The sequence below is a fragment of the Battus philenor genome, unplaced genomic scaffold (genome assembly GCF_028537555.1).
Source record: "Battus philenor isolate CCGP_79_NKW_IND1 unplaced genomic scaffold, ilBatPhil1.0.hap1 SCAF_18, whole genome shotgun sequence".
Classification (NCBI taxonomy): Eukaryota; Metazoa; Arthropoda; class Insecta; order Lepidoptera; family Papilionidae; genus Battus; species Battus philenor.
Window position 1 is genome coordinate 8,458,690 of NW_027181680.1, and position 21,786 is coordinate 8,480,475.

Here is a 21,786-nt window from a genome sequence, read left to right on the forward strand (position 1 = left end):
TACCATACTAAAAGCGAGATGATCGCTTGGCGTTAAAATATTTACTACAGTTTGATTCTTAAAGTTATAAAATGTAAAATATAGAGATGTTCGTGCTCTTTATTTTATTACGTAAAATTCCTTCTACAGCTTAACTTTGTCATGGCTAGTGGTTATAACAACCGGAACTAAATAATCCTCATGCAATATATCTGGCGGCTTATATAAAAGACGCGATATATAATGTGCTCCTGTTGTAAAAGTAAGCTATCATTATTAATTATAGATAGTATATATACATAGCTGGTTATTCGTAGTAGTTATAGCTACAACTTATATATTTATGTTCGTAATATTAAACTACGATTACATAATATATGAACAAAAGTTTTCCAATTGTAAGAATTTATTGTAGACAATATTTTTATACAGACACAGGTAGGCCCACCACATAAATAATATCGCGAGAAGTGGCTGAATGCTGGCAGCGTAATATGCTATGCAGTACGCGACTATTGGCTGAAAAGAAAAAAAATATTCTTTACTAAAGTTATTCCTTCAATAAAACAATACAAAGAATACGAAATTTTATGCAACTAAATGGTTTTTGCATAAACCTTACAATAGAAAAATATTTATTTAACCTTATTTTGTCTTATTTACAAAAAACCTTGTAGACATTATTGTAATTTTTTACATTTAATAATAGCTTGACCTTTTTAATTGTTAAATAATGATACTCTAGCAGTGACACGCCACAAGACCTTTAGTTTGTACATCACTTACTCTTGTTTGTTTTAATGTTGAACATATTACAGCAAAAAATAGTTGGAGCTATTGCATTTTGAACTTTATTGCAATCGAAGAAGAGGCTTTGGAGAATTTTCGTTCAGAAAAATTGTCATAAAACAAATAATCATACAGTATTTGCATCTTTCTTGACTACAATAACTTATAAACGGTGTCATGGATTAAGCTATTGGAATGAGTGCATTAACAATAACTGACTAGTTATTTTTATAAGTTGACAGTCGAAGTAAACCTCCAATATTTTATCATAACTATTATTAAATATATATTCCCATATTATTAAAAAACATATCTATACAATAATGCACAATAATGATCAAATTTCATTAACACACAGCAAGTAATAGCTTATTATTTTAATCATTATAAAAATACAAAAAGGAAACTATTAATAACACAAGAGTTAAGTAACATTTTATGTATAATATTTTTTTCGTTTATTTAATTTAATTTTGTATGAACATACATAATGTACCTCGTTAAATAATAAAGATAAATTAACGTTAATTACCAAATAACTCGCAGAAATCACATTTATCAAATTAATTACAATTTCAAAATTTATTTGCATATCTTATAAGTTCGTTCATAGGCCGAAAAGACAGTTCAGTTATAAATTTAAGTTTTAAATGTAAGCGCTATCGAAACTAGAAAAATAAACTTTTATAACATTGCGAAAAAATATTCACATAACATATTATTATATCTATGGGAACCCTAAAAACTCTAAAAACCTATATATCCCCAGGTTATAGCAAAATTACCGATAGTGTAAAGAGAACCAGATAAATAATCACATGAACCCATTTTAAGGTTTCATTTGTCTAACTTTCTGTAAACTTGCACGAACGATATTCTGAAATACATCAATTTTAATTAAAATAACTTATGTATTATAGTGTGTAAGATTGTATCATAAGAACCTGCGTTGATAACGCAGGACAGGCATAACTTAGAAGCCAGGGCTAATTTTTAAAAGAAATAGCCCTTTTCCAGGGGTCTCATCCCTGCATGAGGATCGGGACTTTAAAATAAAATATAATAAAATACGTAACACTCAGGCTCATAAATTTTCTAAAATTATTTATAATGGTTAACAAAATAATAATGTAGACATAACGTTGTTGCAATTTCAGCCAATAGACACTCAATGCAAGGCACAGGCCTCCCTAAAGATATCTCTGAGAAAATATGCCATATCCATAACGCTTGTTATTAGTAATTACAATCAGTGTTTTTTTAGTATTAAATCATTTTACAGATAAATCTTACAGACAAATAAATAAATGGCCGTGCAATTAAAAACTCTTAACCTTGTTTTAGTACAATTGTTACATCGGCATTCGATTAAAAGTAATGATAAATGTAATTAAAGTGAACTTGGCGCAGCTAAGCAAATATCTGATGGGGTCAACTCAATGATCAATCAAATGTTAGGCCTTGCGCTCAGGGCGTTAAATGTTTTGCAAGATTTTGACACGGTAGTTATGATTCAGTATAAGTTAAAATTTCTATTTAACAAATACTTTTCTTTGATTATTAGATGAAAGAAGACTTCATTTGTTTGAAACTCGTTGCGAAATTAAAAAAAGTAATACCTGTATCCTTTAGTCACGCCTCGTCATCGGAAAAGTTAGAACAACTTTTCCGATCTCTCATATTTTTTTCTTATTATGGTTATCTATTACTTCTTTTTCTTTTCAGCTGATAGACGCCCCCTACAAGACGTAGGTCTCCACCAAAAATTGCCCCGATGATTTATTACTAATATCGATCACTAATATTAAATAAAGGAAAATAAAAAAAGTGTAGGAGTGGTTCAGTGAGATACCTCATTCAAAGCTAAGGCTTGTGTCATAACATTGTTTACGAATTCGAACTTACTGTTTAATACTTAACACATCAGTCTAAAAATCTGAAACTAAAGTATATACAAAAATATGTAATATTTTAATCCTAATATTGATTTTGTTTCTCTCCAGTAGCGAATGGCATCTTGGATGGGATCGAAGTTCACTCCACGGCGTCAGTTGGTATCACCTTCTGCATCCAGATTGCTGCAAGGAGGCACAAAGTAAACATCGATTAAGTAAGTCATTCTTTATTTTCTGGATCAATACGCCTAATTTAAATTAGAACTACATTTTGGCTAGTGTTAAAGTTTTTGTTGTAGCATTTTTTTTTTTCTTAAGATCGTTGAATAATATGGTTTATTATTAAAATTAACTCAAAATCTATTCAGTTCAACTAATTAATGCCCCGATTGATTATAAACAAAAACTATGTAAAGTACATTTGTTCATTAGCTTACCTAATGAACTGGGATGAGAATATCAGAATATCGGTTGAATATTTTATTTTTTAAAATGGCAGTAAACAAGTAACTTACCGAACGGAACAGTTGACCTCTGGGACCTTAAAAATAATGAAAACATTTTTAAACAAATATGTCGTATATTTTTTGTGATTATGTTTACAATATAATGTCTATTATTAATGTATGCGTTTCCAATAACTGGAAGAATTAATTGAGAATGCAACCACTTATATTATCATAGATGAACGTTTTAACCTTGTAAAGGAAAAGTCAAAGTTTAGAATTTATAATCCTCATTGATAGATGCAAGTAATTTATTGCTATTTATATATAATTTTGAAGCTTTGAATTACCATCAACAACTGGTTTCCACCTACGTTTGCAGCTCCTGTTTCGTTATTTCAAACAGCTAACGGAAGGACTATTCAAAAATTAAAAGGATTCATATACATTTACATATATATGTAAGAGATGGAGAATCTCTGTTCACATAAATTCAATAAAATCCATCCTAATCACAAAAAAGTCATTTACCAAAACTTTCCTTTTATTATTTTTTATTTATTTATATATGTACTCTTTATTATACACCAATAGATAATAAAAATATAAATCATATACAATAGGCAAAGAAGGGCGATATTGTGCAAAAAATCGTTGGAAGGATTTGTTAATAAGAAAAAATATAACCTGCAGGCATACTGAAGCCTACTTATAATATATATAAAATACATTATACAAAGTAAACTTATATATTACAGAAACGTATATATTACAAATTACTCATAAAAATTATAACATATTATTTTAATACAAAAATTACACAGTATAAATATACACGTATAACTAAAAATAGAAGTATATGCATATAAAATATGGTATTCTGCAAACCGGAACAAACTAGTCTTGGCGACTATTCTTTAGCGAAGGAAGTTTGCTCTTTCGTTGTAACTCCATAACCGTCCTCCCAAGGAAACCTATCTACCCCGCTGTCGTAATATTTAATAACGTTGATAATTGCCTCGAAATCACTTAGAAATCGATGTTTCGTATTCATACGTCCAGACACCGAGCATTTGTGAGTAGTAATGATAAATCGTTCCCGCCGACGCGTAATACGAGCCGAGCCGTCAGTCTAGACCGCTTACTTTGAACTCTAAAGACTCGTTCACATCGAATTTGAAAGCGCTAAACTACCTGAAGAATTCAATCTTTGTTTTACCTTATTAAATGATAAACGAAGTTCTTTCTTCTCTTGCATAACTTTTTTAACATATATACATAACATAACATAATTTGAAGGCTTTCTTTCTTCAACACTATTAGATTATATGTTAATCCGCATTAAAGATATTTAAGTAAACTAACTTTTTTCTGGTTTCGAGATTCAAAATTTTTGGATGTTCAACGTTCCCTGCCTTCAGAGGATGATGTGAGGGTTCCCTTCCCTAAAACCCCTTCGTCTTTCATGCCGGTGTGACGTCGGCACCCCTGTAACTTCGTTGTAATCTTGTTTACCGCAGTTCCTCGCACTGTGATATTTTATATCGCCTATCCCAAGGCATTCGTTATTCTATACTCCAAGAATCCCTTATCACGACGGATCGAGATTACGTCATAACATTCGATACAAAGTCGCTGAAGACAGTTGAAGTTTATAGCCGCTATGACGGCAACCTAAACTATTTTTTTTTCGAGGAGAAAATCAATCCTAACACTAAAATTTGGTTGTTCTCGTTATTTATCGAAAGTGATTAATTTTGAGAGTCATTTCATTGTACAAATATTAAAATCAACGTTCACTTTTCATTTGTAAATATTGTTAATGAAATTTTTCTTGCACCGGGCTGTGCGCAAAAATATCAGATATTTGGTTTTTTACATCAGTGCAAAACAGAACACCACTAAATTTAATGAGGCACAAGGTTCATAAATACGTCAGTTACTCAACTTTATTCACTTTTTGAATTAAATTTAATTATAGTAAATATGCAGTCAGTTCCTCTTTGGGCTGGATTAAAATGTGAATGTGCTCTTATGAATTTCTGCACAAGCGGCACGCATTTATCCGCAACTTATGATTTATACGGCCGATGCTTAAGTGTCCTGAATATTTGATGGTTATTAATGGACGCGCCTATTAATTTATGGGGACCGCGTCGAAACTATGCCTCGTAAAGATAACAGTATCCCGCTGTTACATTTGTAATTAAAAGACAAAATTTACGGGGCGGCACGCATTTTCGGTTCTTATCAGGATAATACGAACTTCGTGCAAAATAATAGCATAGAAGATAATTGATAATATAATAACTGATAAAATTTGGACCTTGTTAAAAATAGTAAAATTAAATAATTTTTAACATAATTTATTCTCGTTAAGGTCGAACGGACATTAGTAAAAAGAGAATAATCGACACTATTTCAGTAAAAAAACAAACATATGCCTCTAAATAAGATTGTAGATGTAGCATGTAACTAAAGAAGTTATAGATACAAATATGTTGTGTTACATTTTTAATTTGTAACAGAACATGCTTGACGAATCTACTAGATGTCCAGCGATAAAAATTATGTTCATGAAGTATCAATGAAAAGGAGAGTAATATAATAAATAAGCTAAAATCTTTCAGGGCTTTCTATAAAATTTAATGACTATAGTAAAAATCTAGTAGAGTAGAATTATACCCGCACTTCTAAAAGATAGTGAAGAGTGATGAGAACAGAAAACAATCGAAGTCTAAAATTGAATTGCTACACTATTAGCGGTTCAAAAAAGACATTTTTAACAAAGTGTTATAGGTGAGAAAAATAAATTATTTATCATGACGATAGAAGAAAGAGAAAGACGTGAGATAAGTAAGCTAATATTAGACTGTCGACAACATAATAAAATTAATAAACTTCTGTTTACATTCCGATTATCGCAATAAATAATCGTTACATATTACATGACTCAAAAATCTTTTACTCGGTAAAAAGCTATAATTATAAGAAATGGAGAAATCATATTTCTTCCTCTCTTTTTCTTTTCAGCCAATAAACGCACACTGCAAAGCATAGGCCTCTACCAAAGTTTGCAACGATGTTTCCTGCGAACTTAATTATTTCGTTGGTCCGCCTAGAGTAAATAATATTTAGTAAATTAAAATGTATCTCTGTTAAAACTTTTTAAAATAAATTATTTAAGTTATTGAAAAAAATATTCTTAAAACATGTACATAAAAACTATCGAACTTCTGGAGTTACCTGTTAGTTTTATTTAAGATTCTAGTAATTCTACGAAGGCGATGAACCAAGCTGATATATCGTGTTAACCATTTATTCTATTAATTCGTAATTTTATTACAGTTGGCTATGCATGTTATGAATATCAATTACGTTTGATATCTTATCATATGCAACAATTTTACGTTACCCAAATCAAGACTGGGGTACTATGTTTCTAGAATACACAAGTTTCCAAATATATGCTTATTATTTATTACTTAAATACAAGTACTTACAGGGTACTGTACATGTAGACGAATGGAGATAATAACTTTTTGGCCCCACAGCTGTCGCTTAAACAAGTATACTATTTGTCATTGAAACTCTCCCAAACTTCTAGATTCTTTCAGAAAAAAAAATAGATTTCACTCTAGACGAATGTATTTTATCAAGGTCACTTTAAAAGCCCGTCCCTGTCGTCACCGATTATCAAACAATTCCAATGATTACTCAAATTATTTTGATTCTCTCCATGAGGCGCATATACGCGTTTCTGCACTGCGTTCAATACAACCATAGTTCTTTTTTGAAACCTTTGTTATTGAAATTGACGCTTTATTCAAAGACACTAAGGATAAAATTTGTTTATATAAATGTAATACGTACGTTTGTAAATATGTAATGAAGGTTAATGATAGTTATTTGTGCAGTCTTGAATGTTAGTTTTAGAAGAGATTGACGAGTGGTACGATTGTGTACGATTGTGTACGGCTTGGGTAAATACGGGTGTGTTTGTGCGAAAGCTTGTATGTTTGTGTTGGTGTTGGTATTGAAACTGCAATATCATGCATTTACCTGCATTGCTTAGTAATGAGGATAACTATCAGAATGATTGATATGTAACCTGTTCGCATTTCCTCAGATCGAAACTTGTTGCAGGTTTCTTGTTACAGTTTAATAATATCAAATGTCTTGTAAGTATTTTAGAGTAATTTGTATCATAACGTTTAATTTTTCGAAAAACTATCATTTGAAGATATTTCATTTTATCTATATTTATTATCAAAAACAAACTTATGGTAGGAACTATTTCGTATCATGGGCACCGGAAGTTAGATAAGTTAGTATACCAAAAATTTTTTTACTTTCTTTGTATTTATCCGAAAAAAGTAAATAGAAAATTGCCATACTATACACAGTTTGTTGGTGAAGATGTTGCATGCCATTGCTAAGAACAAAAGCAAGGATTAAAATAAAGGGTCAGGTAAAAAGGCCGACTACTTGAATACAAGCCTAAATAAAAAAATATTAATTAAGTGTGTCATTGAATAAATAAATAAAATGTTTAAACAAAAATTGTAAACAAAGAAAACACATAATAAATGCTGCGAAATAACATCCAATGTAATTAGTAGATAGACAAAAAAGTTAGGCGAAAGAAGATCAGAACGCAAACAATTAAAGATTTCGTGAAGGATGTGGGGAAAAGAGAGAAAGAATTTGTAGCGAAAGAAAAAGGAAAGAGCAATAATAGTTAAAAATTAAAAAAATATTTACGTCCGTATTGTTGTCTCTGCCCCAAGTGTGTTTTTTGTATGTGACTGGTGTAATATAGTAACAGTTCGAAAGGATTTTGAACTGTGGTTCTGTGTTTTCTTAATTAAGATGTAAAGATTTGAAGAGATAGCGAATATTTTTTACAAAAATAATGATATATCATTTTATAAGGAGAAAGGATTAATCTATCTATATAACATACTTTCAACTTATCGAACTTATAATTATATCTCTACATTCAAAAGGCTAAGAGATTTAAAATGAATATAGGAATATTCCTTACGAGTTGAGATTAGCCAAGATTTGTCGGAGTTTACGAAATTCCACCCTTAAGGTCAGTTAACGGCTTTCTTTAAGTGCGCGGAACAGGTACACAACTTCGATCTAAATTAAACTTACTTAATGTCTTCATATTCTTTTTAATTAGTCCCTCTTAGGATACGATCGCGATTGTTCAATAACTGCATTCGTTTCACGTCACTTGTTGTCTTGGGAATTACATAAAAACTTAATAAAAACAGCTGTAAGAGTTAAGTCTGTCTACCGTTTCAGTCTACAAACTCGTATTTAATATAGTTACAAAGATTTTATTTTGCTTCATCATACCATCATTTGATTCGTAGATCGTCCACCGCTGTACATAGGCGTCCCTATATATTTCCAATTAGACCTGTAGGAAGGGGTCTGCAGCCAACGTTTTTCAACAACACTATCCAAGTCATCTGTCCAGAACTACAAGCCTCTGGCGGCCTCTGGCATCTATTGAGCGCTCTATGTGGCCACTGCCATTTTATCTTGTAAATTTGATGAACTATGTCGAAATTTACAAATCTCCTCATTCCTGAATTAACCTCGTAGAGAAATCCTAGCATAGCTCTCTCCATCTCTCGTGGAGCAACCGTGTGTCTACCAATAAGGCCCTAAATTTATATATATATTATAACAACGGCATGAAAACAAATTCCCGCGGCGGTTATTTTCGTTGTTAGTTTAGGAAAACTCTTGTAATATGTTCATGTTCTGAGTGTCATTAAACCTACGAATTGGCTTAATAGTTCTAATGCTATGTATATCGTGAGTCCAATGTTACTATAAGGAGAAAGATGCCTCGCTCCTTACGTTACTCAACAGTTGTATTCTTTTTTCACATGGCGTGTCACACATAAACCGTCGTATGATTATAATCAATTCACAGATCACGCTCTCGACCCGTCCTCACCTTCGCGCAGCGAACATCAAGCACCATCGTCACAAAGCGAAAGTGTTTCGGCTAAACATTTACCTCATCTTACGTTTTTGTGAAGTGCCTTGTCACGAGCTTTATTTAGATTCATAACATTTAAAAATATATTCTTTAACAAATATTTAAACTATGAACAATGAAGTAATAAAATAAACATACGACGACAAATCCTGAATATTACTTAAAAAGTACAATTAAAATTAAATAATAGAAAAAATTATTTAATATAAATTATTATTGCTGAAACTTAATCTGTTACTTATACTATATTACTTTTTAAATCAATTTAATTCCTACTTTTTAAACTTTATCCTTTTTTCTTGTATTACGTGTCTATTTTGAAACATGTTCTTTTAGTCGTCTTCCAAAGTCTGGATTATTTGTTTTTTGGTTTTCTTTCACGTGGGTACCATTCCGATACTCGTCTGGTTCAATTCCTTCCCCTCCCTTAGCATGTGTTGACCACCTCCACATATCCTCCATATACATGTATACAATGTCTTATTTCATTTTTATTTTCTCCTTTTTATTTGCATTATCGGGTTAACTGTTAATTCAGTATTTAAATTACATTTAATTATCGTAATTTAATATTCATCATTCTCTTTTCATCCTTCTCAATTTCTTATATGCTTAGCTTCTGTTCTTCACAATCTCTTTTCGGCCTTCACGTTCATATTTCCTTTCATGCATCGCCTTTCTTTCTTCATTTTCATTCTTAGATCAGAATAAAACTATAATAACTTGTTCATTAGTTTTATTTGACTTGTGTATAACTTTTTTTCATTAGGGCCGAAAGCTGCTCAATCGGCGATCTGGACTGACGAAATAGTCAAGGCCACAGAAAGTCGTTGATACGGACAGCGCATGGCCTTTGGGGGAGGCCTATACCTTGCAGTAGACGTCTGTCGGCTAACATGTTGATGATGTTGTATTTTAGTTAAATTTGTTATAAGCTTTATTTTCTATTTGTCTCTAATATCCAAAACAGATAATTAAAATTACTTAACAAAATTAACTTATTAATGTTTCCAGTTTCTAACACTGTATCTGATTTTTATATGATTTCACTACATATTATTATATGAGATTAAGTACTGCAGACGAATTCGAAAGGATGATATATTGAGGCACTTGCTTTGATTGCTACGCATAAATATCGCAAACAAATAAACTTAGGAGTGAGAATATTTCCATGTAATAGTAGGCCAAAAGTCCTACCACGAACTTAAAAGTATACCTTACATTTGCGACACGATTAAATCGCTCACGTGGCTTATGTTTCGCGAGTTCGTCAACTTTCTCTTACACGTTGGTAGGAATAACAATATTTTTAACACACCTGAAGATTATCTAAGATATTAGATATGTAAATCTTGTTATTTGCTATACAAATGTATATTCAAGCCGTTTACTGTATTCATATTATTTTCATTAAATAAAATTCTATGAGTGCTTCGCGATGCAGTATCATGTTACAGTATTGACTACTTTTGTGATTATTATCGGTGTATACTTACAAAATAACTGTGCGTACGTATTACTCGCTTAGTGGTGAACCAAAAAAATTATATCACTCCGATTCAGTATATATTGTCGTAATCGTCAATTCTCTGGTCGTCATGGGGGATATACCATAATCGCCACGCTTGGCGGGAGGGTTTGCTTTGCGCTGTGTGGTATTATGGTACGCAGAGGATGCTGATGGTCATCCTCTGGACACTGGTTTGCGAGCAGTGGCAAATGATATAGCTAATGCTCAAAGTATGAATTATATTACATGGTATCCAAGGAATCAAAACCCGCGACCTATGATCGCAAGTCGCAATCCTGTACCGCTGGGCCACCACTGACCAAAGTATATGTTGCCATTGTTATGAGAGATATTCACTTTTTTAATATTTTAATAGATGAATTCGAAAGTAGTAAAGTAATGGAAGCCTTGTATTGTCCATGTCTACTATCCAACGAATACCTCGAAAAGTGATAGTAAGAGAGAATTAAGTAATATTTTATTACCACTGTGGTCACCTGAGTTTTGCTGATTACCATATTTCCAATATTATTATGTATAAATGATCAAATACAAGAAACTGTTAATGAGATGACATTTAAAAGATAAACTTAAACGGACGTACCCAACATGCGTCTGTCAACTTTCCTATTTTGCGATCTAAGTGGGTAGATAATACTGGGCGTATTAGCATTTAATTCCATTCTTTGCCCGCTAACTGTCGCTTTGGATTTACTGCGTGGCGTGATCAGATACGGAGGTGTTTCGTGGGAATGTCAACAATTATTGGCATCTGATAACGCCGAGCTGGAAATTATTGTGTTTGTTAATTTATTAACGCCTACAAACAAGCGTTAAACGATTGAAATGCGAATTCGTTTAAAACTAATAGGCCAAGATAAGTCGCGGAAAGCACTAAACCTGTATTCAATAGTTAAATTACATGTTCGCCTCTAGTTGTAATTTCAAAAACGTACACAAGCAACGTACTAGCAGAAATCTTAAAAAATAAAAAACCGCAAATTCAATTAATATTTTTTTTGGAAATTAAATCACTTAAATTTTGAAAAGAAGAATTATAACAATATGGTTTTATTACTACATAGTTCTAGAATAAAGAAATTATAGTGTACTATTACATTATGTAACATATTTAACATTCTGAAAAAAAACATATAACAAAGAAACTTGGTGTTCGGTAATAAATTGATTAAAGACGATAATTATGTATAAATAATTAAAGATATTCCTTAGCAAATTTTGCAGGTGTTTTTTTTTTATTTACACTTTATTGTACAATAAAGTGTAAATAAAAAAAAAGATATAACTAAAAAAATATCTTTATAAACACTTCTTTTCACCCGATAGACGCCCACTGCAAAACTTGCGCTATTTATATATACACTACACTTTATTATTGGTATGTATCATTATATATAATATTTGTCACTCAAATTCACTTCTTCACACAACACAAAAATATTAAGAAATATACAAGGAAAATTGAAAAATTTAACATCCGTCTCTACTGAGGCGGTTAAGCTTTGACATCTGTCATGTGACAACCAATCATTTTAGTCTTAGAAGGTCCACTGTTGAACATAAGCCTCCCCCCATAGATTTCCAATAATTTTCACCTTATTATAAGCAAGGCCATTAGCTTAAAGTTAATGTTTTCCTTGTCTCGTCGATTGTATGTATAAAAACGACTTTAAATATAAAAAAATATATTGGCCATTTACTAGCAAAAAGGCATTATATTAAATTTTTAAAATACGCTTCATTTTACCTTGTCATAGTTTAAATATATTTTCCAAGTATATATTACCTAATTTTAGATTACTAAAACAGAAGCAGACGTATCGTCATAACTAATGGAACGCTTAAGAGAGAGGAATGTTATTAAATTAGGTGGAATAGACGAACGTTACATAAATAGAAGTAATGAATGTTGGTGAGCGAAGGTCCTTTAATGTTCTAGCCCACACGGATGTCCTAGCCGACTGCGCTTAGATCGCATATTTAATAGCGACCTTAGACCGAATCAATATTTATTGACGCTATATTTCCTTTGACAATCGCTGGACTTCTCGGGTTACCAGAATTTTTTACTAAGCAGGATAGAATATATTTTTAATATAAGACAAACGTTAGCATTGTGATGCCGCGCAAAATAATCGTTTGAATCTATTCATTGCTCTCGACATGATAGCCAAGTTGTTTAAATTTTAAAAATTCTTTATTCAACATAGAATGAATTATGTTTATTAATGACGCCAAAACTAGTCTACAACCTGTTCAAATATTAAATACTTCAGACTTTACAAGACGAAAGAAGATCTGTTAGTCTATTTTTTTTTCTGGAGATTCTAAATCATAAATTTAATGAACATTGAAACAGCTTGTTATGTAGTATGAAGATGTTTCAGTTGTAGTGACTCCAGACAAATAAACGTATTTTCCATTTCTTTCTGGACATTATCTTGGATCCTAATGCGCAAGCGTATTTTGTTGCCCATAAAAAATCACTCTTTGTAGTCGAGTCTTAGGAATGCAAATTTTGTTTGTGATACCTTGAGAATCATGTCTCGCTCTGGGCCTCCGGATCATTGCCGTGCTTGAAATACATGTAATTCTATGTTCTATTAAAAATGCATAATCCAACCGAGTTTTTTTGTCCGTGCTCAGGTCTGAGTGTTTTATCTTCCGAACAGTTGTTGTTAATAAGAAATATAATCTATTCCATGTTGAATAAAAAACAATAATTTCAATTTTAATTAGACATTTTATGTAATTGGTGTTTGGATAAATCGTTTTAAATAAAAATCAAAACGTGTGGCGGCCCTAGAGAGTCATTAAAACTAACTCCGCTTGAGATTCTGTTTATCGCTTATTTGCTTTTCTAATTTATCGACCGCTGAATTAAATAATAGTCGCAATCAAATTTCTTATTCCGAGTTCATTTCTTATTAAACTTTGAACTTAAGTTAACTAGCAGAAACATGTTAAGCAATATTTAGGCTCTAATTTAGGGACGTCCGGAAACTTTAACATTTGTTCCAATTATTTATAATAATTAAGATGCATTCTAGACCAACTAGTTTAATAGCTATTACTAAAATAATAAATTGTATATCTGAAAATAATTAAATAAATATTTATGAACTGAAGAAGTAATCTGTCCGCTGCTTTGCCGCCCACAAACTTCAGGGTTGGCGAGCAATTGCGCGCTCACTAACTTTTTTGTAAAAAAAATGAAATAGTAATCTCAATTCGGAAAGAGGTAGTACGTAGCAAGCTATTAACGGCTTAGATCCTCCGAATTTCCTTGAGAAATTAATTTAAAGAAGTCAATATTCACAATGTGGCGTCATAATATGTTTATGATAATATTATTAACATTTACAATAATTTAAAAAAAAGTTTGGGACGTCCATAGTGTATTTAAAAGGTACCGTAAAAAACTGACTGTACCCAAGTTTGGACCCAGAAAGTTTCACACAGATTTTTTAACCTGGATTGGGGACCACCGGCACGGGCAGCGTGGGATGTCCGCCCACAAAGTGGACAGACAATCTTGCTTAATATTTCGAAGTTAAAAATAGAATTTATTTCTTATTTATAGATTATGAGTTATAATCTTATCCAATTGTCAAATTATAAATACAACAAGGGTTCTAAGCAGCTATCTATCGTTCAAATCAATAGACAAACTGTACACAGACGGTCCGACAGACTTGAATTGAATTCTATATATGGACGACCACCATTTCCTGAATCATCATTCGTTCTCTCTATTCTCAGTACATGTAAATTACTATAACAACGTCATTGTCAAACTTCACACTATCATGTGCCATACATTTGAATTGAGTCGGTAAGACAAAGGATTAAAGTCTTTTTTGGCAAAAATAAGTTACGAGTTCTGTAGTTGTCCGACAGGTGTCTAGTTAGACGGCGGGTGTTTAGCTCATGCTCGATAATCCGAGTATTAACAATGGTCTAATTTTGAATCCATTCAATTATAACAATTCACGCCCAATTACGTTTGAATCTATGATTGCCTGTTTGTGTATCACGTCGGGTAATTGTTTTTTTGTTACTAAAACGAAGATACTTGTTAACAGTATTATAAATTTCTAAGTGTTTTTATAAAATAATTTACACACATCTAGTAAAAATCAACTTTACTTAAAAGACAATTTAAAAGTAATCATTTAACTCAATTTCATATAATTCTTGGAATTTATAAAAGTAAATCATGTATATAAGGAGACAAGAAAGATAATTTTATAACTATCAAAAACTGTTAAAATTTCCCAAAAATAATTTGTTCTTGAACGAGTAAAACATATATTGTGTAATACGAATACATTAACACCTTTTTCTGACGTGTATTTCATTTTCTCTCAGTAACACAATCCGAGCAAGAACGTTCCTGCATAGCGTTGTTGCGCTTACAACGCCGCTGTGGGCAGTTCCTCTGGGTGCATGCAGTTCTGCAACTTAAGGATAACTTGGAAAACTCCCAACGGCCAGTCATTGTATGCACCAACCAAGTGTTAAGGTAAGTACAATCATTACAAACACTGTAAGTATTTAAAATTGTTTTTATGTCTAGTACCAAAAAGTGTTAACAACTTTGACTGCTAATTTAAATTCAATGAAGATATGGTTAATTGAAACTAGTAAATTGCTTTACAAAGGACTATAAGACTGATTTTATTAATTTCCCTGAAGACATTCTACTTGTTATATTATATTAGTGTATAAGAACTAAATTATAGTCGAGGAGATAAAATTTGAAATGAGGAGATCCTGACACGAACGAAAGTAACGGAAGTGTGAGTGACAGTAAACAATCCACATGGCGCGCAGTTTACATCTTTACATGTTCGCTGTGGCCTTTAAATTCTGAACAGGAGATCACAGACCGACAAACACAGCGTAGGAAGTCAGTCAACTACGTGGATAGACAGTTCTTGGCAAATTCATCTGTAGACGCTGGATATAGTCCGCTTCCAACCGTTTCAATTGTAATGGAGGAAGGCCTATGTCAATGAAATGATATGAGATAGTCGACACTATAAACCCTAATATATTGCATTGTATTTAGTTTGAAAGATGTGGTATTAATGTATGTAAGATATAAGAATATATGAATGTAAGAATATATGTTTGTAAGATATAATAATAATATCAATGTGATAACATTAAAATTTTACGAAAAAAAAAAAAAAAGTAAAATCGAGATTTAAAAATAAAATATGTTGTAGCATTCGCAAGTGGAATAACTTTATCGTGGCGGTCGACGTTGCAAGGCAATTACTATACGTACTATGCGTACTCGAGATACGACCACAAGATGGCTTATAGATAAGCTGACAACACACTATTCCATTAAAAAATATTGTTTTTTTTTTTTATTTAATGGCTATAAAGGCCAGTTGTTGTTTATAGTTACAAAATGTAAGAAACGATCTGGCAATAAATTTGAATATCCTATTAATGTTCTTGTATAAATTGTAACAAATAATTTTAATCATTTCTGAGCAGTAGAAATATAATGACTAAAGGCGGTGATTTACGACTATCGTCGCGGGTTTAATCCTGAAGATAGTATACTTTAAATGTATATTGATGGAGTAAATAACACTATTACTGAATACATACGGTGAAGCAAAACATCTAGAGTAAACCGACATATTCTAAGTTTTAAAATCTGAAAAATATTTTACAGTAGCCGATCATTCAGGTAATATGACATGTGTACTCTTTTTACATGATTGCGTCTTCCGCAATCATGTAAAATTGCTTAGACAAAACTTTTAATTATTTAATCCCAAATTTCTTTATTAAACATAAGATAGATTACAGATGCCATCATAAAGAAACTACCACCTGTTCCGATGACAAATTCCTCAAACCTGACTATATTTTTTAAAAGAACATTAAAGTACATGTTTACAAAGATTAAAATATTTAGTTATTTACATTGTATTAACTCCTGGTACACAATTATTCCTTAATATTTTAGAAGCAATCTGCACATTTTATGGATTCGTACTGTTAAAGTGTGTGCATTTTCAATCGAAAAATTTACTAACTCTTTTATACGTAATAGATTAATGTTAGATCAGGCCTGCGAGCCTAGTGCAAATATCAACCGAACAAAACTACAATTTAATTAATATTATGTTAATAAGTTACGTAATAATATTTTAATGTATAAAATGATATTAAATAAATAAATAAATATGGAAGTCGTGCATTTCATAATGTTGAAGCACCTTATAAAATTAAATAACAAAAATTCAAGTAATGCATTTAGCAGGATGCAGTATTTAATCACAGTTGCAAGGATATTAATATCACTTGAGCAACGTTATAAATTATCCATGTTAAAACTCTCCGATATGAAACAACTTACGATCATTACCAATATAATTGTATCGTGCAAATCGAAATGAATCAATGTGAATTATATTTTAAATTTTGGAAAAAAAAATTTTAATTGTTTCTAAAAAGTTATTATATATTCGTTTCGTTTTCGTTCTAAAACATTTTCGTTGCAATTTAAAAATAAATAATTATTTGGGATCTATGTAAACCATGCTTAATATATCCGATAGCGATCGTCAACGCGGCGGATAACCCATGGAACCTATCATGATCGCGACCTTAATACTTACATGCTATGCGAACAAATAATTACGAATCTGCGCGTAATTGGGCTTGGCTCTACGCAATTTTATTTGCTACGCTCACAAACTCAAAGAACAACATAATAAGGCACAAGTTGAATTGTATATACATAGCTGTACATTTGTATAAGACATGATCATTTTAAAGGAGATTTTAAAATATCTTATAGCATTTCATCATTTCGGCTGTTAGACTTATTTACATATAAGATTTCCAATAGGAGCGGTTAGGGCATGTATCCAGCGTATTCCGGGGTTAACAGACTACCATCACAGAACACTGCCATAGAATTTTAAACCCATAATTAAAATACTAAAACTTAAACCAGGTATGTTAAAATCTGCAAGACCTCAAGCCTGCATCCTATGTCGCCGGCAACCTTAACAATATCTTCTGTACATTTTGTTGGTGGAAGTGCTAGGTTGAGCTCTCTGGACAGTGGTCTTCATGCCAGAACCTTAAGGCCGCACTATTAGACATACCCACTTGTGTGTAAGTCATATCTGTACAAAAAAAATATCTGAAAAGTGCGCATAGCAATATATTGATTAAAAAAGATGATATATTAAAACTTATACTATATTTGGTTACCGACGCAATCAATGCCATAGATGAAAAACATACACTCTTGTATCTTCTGTGTCTTTATTACAGAAAGCATTCAAAAGTGGCCGTTATGCCAACTAATTGGCTTTAAAGCTGCTCTATTAAGCCGACCGATAATTCCCCACAGAGCGGCGCAGCGGACTTTGAAAAATAGCTGCCATAACTTAACGCGGTCACTTACAGACTTCCCTATTGAGATATCAATACTAGATGACGTTCTACGACGTACGCCTCTCGTAAACACGGCCCTTACTATCGTTCGCGGTGTGAAATATTATTAATCTCTTATTTGGTAACCCTTGTTTAAAATTACTATTACACGATGAAGAGTGCACTCTTTTGTTCTGTTTTGTGGGGAAACCCTCTAGTTTAGTTACTGTATAGGGTTCAGGCTGAGCATCTTAAACTTTGATGCTCTACCCAAACACGATGGAGCTATCAATGCCTGCTCTGGGCAAATAATAACCAACCAAACAGGCCTTCAGTTCAGGTTAGGACTTCATAATCACCATCATCTTTTCAGCCATAGAACGTCTGCTACTGGACAAATGGTCAATTGACCATAAAAATTCATAATAAAAATTCACACTAACTACGACCAATATGCGTTACCAGTGATGAAAGACGGCAGTGAAACTGTCTTCCAGCTCGAGTCTCATTGGCAGTCTCATAGTCACTTAAAGTATCATGGCTATTCTCGGTATTTCTCTAACAAGATCGAACCCGTAATGAGAAAATTCTTTGATAAACAAAAGTAACTGATATAGTCCGCTTGATTAGCAATTTAAGTAATAATGCACATAACGCGCAGAACAGATGCAAGGGCTTTAACATTCTAGAGGATCGTGAAACGGCAAGTGTAGCATATAACATTCACCCACGGGATGTACAGTGAGTGTTATGGTTGTCGAAGCAGGCTGGATGTAGGCCGCTTCTAGCCGGTTCAATTGGAAATTAATGGGGGAGGCATATTTTCAACAGTGAACGTCATGAAAGATTAAAGCCTTCAATAAATTACGACGCCACCTTTAATCGACTTCGTTTTACGTAATTGTAAATTATATTCTGAGATTTAATAAATGAATGTTAGTTTAAAATATTAATAAACATAAGAGATGGACATCAAAAATTAATAAACTTTAATAAGTTTATTGCTTTTTATATAAATAATTCTGAAAAGTGTAGGTTTTATATACATCCAAATGGTTGCAAAGCTTTTTCTAAGAGACATATGTACGCATTTATGAGTGTACACAATATTGGCATCGTCCCTATTTCACGGTAGAAATTGGATCGCGTTCCCATAGTAAAGGTTCACAGCGAATAAATATTGTAAGGGTAGTGATTTATTAAGTCGGAGAGCGGCTCGCGGGCCGATCGGGCGGCCGATGTTGCTATCGGGATGGCTTGAAATATGCCCTCGGAGGGCTATTGTTGTGATGTGAGAAACGGTGTTTAACAAGCTACAAGCGCCGTGCTTGATCGATGGCGCGCCTGCCACTTGCCCGAGCTCGTATTTTGCGCCGGGATATGGTAAAATTTGTTAATTCTATGAAATTACCTTAAAGTTATCTCTGTTGGTTTGTTGTTGCACGTTTTCTTGTTACGTCTATACAGGGTGATTAGTTATAGGTAAAAGCTTTAAAGGATGAAAGGTCATTTACAATCAATTAATTTACGGCACTCCCTACACCCTGTGTAAAAATGTATGGTTTCCAAAATAATAAATAACGCAATGATAATATAGCAAAAAACATTTTTTGAATTTGGTATACTACATATTAACTGAATTATTGTTTACTACTGTCCCCCCAGGCTGAAAATAAATTAATGTTACTTATTCCAGAGTGTCACAGGATGGTTGAAAATAGATGTAAAGCTTTAAAGGTTTTAGCTGATAAATCAGTTATACATTAATTAATTTAAAGCTTTGATACCAATACCTAATCATTTATTAAATAAACAATACTGCTGTAAAAAAAACGAAGTTTTTGTTATTTATTATTCGCGAACATTTTTTGAAGTACCTGTACCTAGTTCAGAATGAGTTTAGGTTGACTATTTATAAAACTAGTGTGTTATTACAAATTATCTAAGTCCACGCTCCAATAGTTCATTTATTTATGTATTTTTTATTTTATGTAACAAAGGAAACAACAAGAAACAATGATGATGAAAAATGTATGTAACATTACATTATTAACAATATACTTTAATGATCATACAGAGTTATGTGCTCTACAAAATGGGACTATATTGAGTTCCAGTCCACGGAACATTTTTTCGTAAAAGAAATTATATTGATAGGTTTTAAAGTAGAACCAAAACACTGTTCCGTTTTTAGATTCTTTTACTGTCAAAACTAATTACAACACCATTGCCGAGTTCCTGTATTCTGGTATTTTATTTAACTTTACAGTAAAAATTTGGGTACTTATAAAAGTCGTAAATATGTTTAATTACGGTACGAATGCGATATATTCTAAGGAATAATTTAATTATATCGCTATAAAAAGGTCTCCTACCAGGTGGACTGACGAAATCGTCATGGTTGCAGGAAGTCTCTAGGTCCGGGCAGGACAAGACCGGTCGACTCAGCGATCTATGCTGTCATGATAATGATGATGACTATAAAAAGTACACTTTTGTGCAAAAGTTACAACGTACATTTTTTACTTTAGATACTTCATGGTTCCCTTTCAGAAGAACATGCTAAACAGTTCAGTCAATATTGCGATTACCGAAGCCTTAATCACTAATTAGAGTTGCATATTTCAGCGCACGTTATTGCATGCAGCTGCAACTTTGTATCTCGGGAACAGCATAACAAATTCTATATTTAATCTACTTCTCATAAGTAATGCAGCAACGATTTATTGCGTTAAAATTGTCCACGCCTAAACGTCAAAATTACTGTTGAAACAGACAACTCGGTAATAACGCGAGTATGCATAACAGGGAGCTATGACTAAGGCGGGCCAAATTAATAGGTTTTAGGCTGTTATATAGTAAATCTTAATTAATAATAAAGCTCAACTAAGCGACGGGGCGCCTGACCCGCCGAAGTGTTCATAAGGGCGCGAAGTCGGACACTGCTTTTGGTTTTCGTGGATTAATTAATTTTGATATTTAAACTTTCGACATCAATAATTTATTAAAATTTCTCCCCACTTTTAAATAAATGCTCTTTGTCCATTAACATTTTTAGCTTCCCGGACTTGAAATAGCAGAACCTTAAGTTACTAAGCCATTTTAACTGTAATTGATCTAAAGGATTCCCTCAGAAATCTGGGCTCGAGCTGCTAGGTTAGATTTCGGAGGCCGCCAAACTCTTTTAGACTGTTAAGGGAGACGCTTTGATTATGGCTCTTGATAGAGCAATCACTTAATTGTTAGTCACAATCATATCTACTATCACTTGCTGTCTTATATTCGAAAGATCCAGAGTAGATTGTGAGATGGAGATTGGGATAAAAATAAAGAGCGAAACTATCGCCTTCCTCTTTTTAGACAGCGAGGAGTGTCGCCCGCCATATCTAAATTATTTCAGAGCAATTGTAAAGGAGAATAATATCATAAAAAAAATTGTAAGGGGTATAAAACAGAAGTAAATAATAACAGAACTGATCATAAGATCAACCTTAAACTACTAACACAATAAAAATTAAGAGACAAAACCCAAAATATAGGAAATAAATGAATGTGATAAGAAAACTTTAATAATAATACTGGGATTATAACTGTAATATTTTTCCACGAAGTAGAGGGATGAACGAACTACAAAAATGCCAAACGAGTAAAAGATTTTATGACGGATGAAAGGAAAGAGCGAAAGAGACTGTTAAG

General features: G+C 32.3%; 1 protein-coding gene across 1 annotated transcript in view; it reads left to right on the forward strand.

The window, feature by feature from the left end:
- Positions 1–21,786, forward strand: part of LOC137920129 (PAS domain-containing protein cky-1-like) — a 168,801-nt gene that overhangs the window by 138,291 nt on the left and 8,724 nt on the right. The window contains exons 8-9 of the mRNA XM_068763362.1: positions 2,772–2,878; positions 15,043–15,196. Of these exons, the coding sequence (XP_068619463.1) occupies positions 2,772–2,878; positions 15,043–15,196 (261 nt within the window). The remainder of the gene's footprint in view (positions 1–2,771; positions 2,879–15,042; positions 15,197–21,786) is intronic.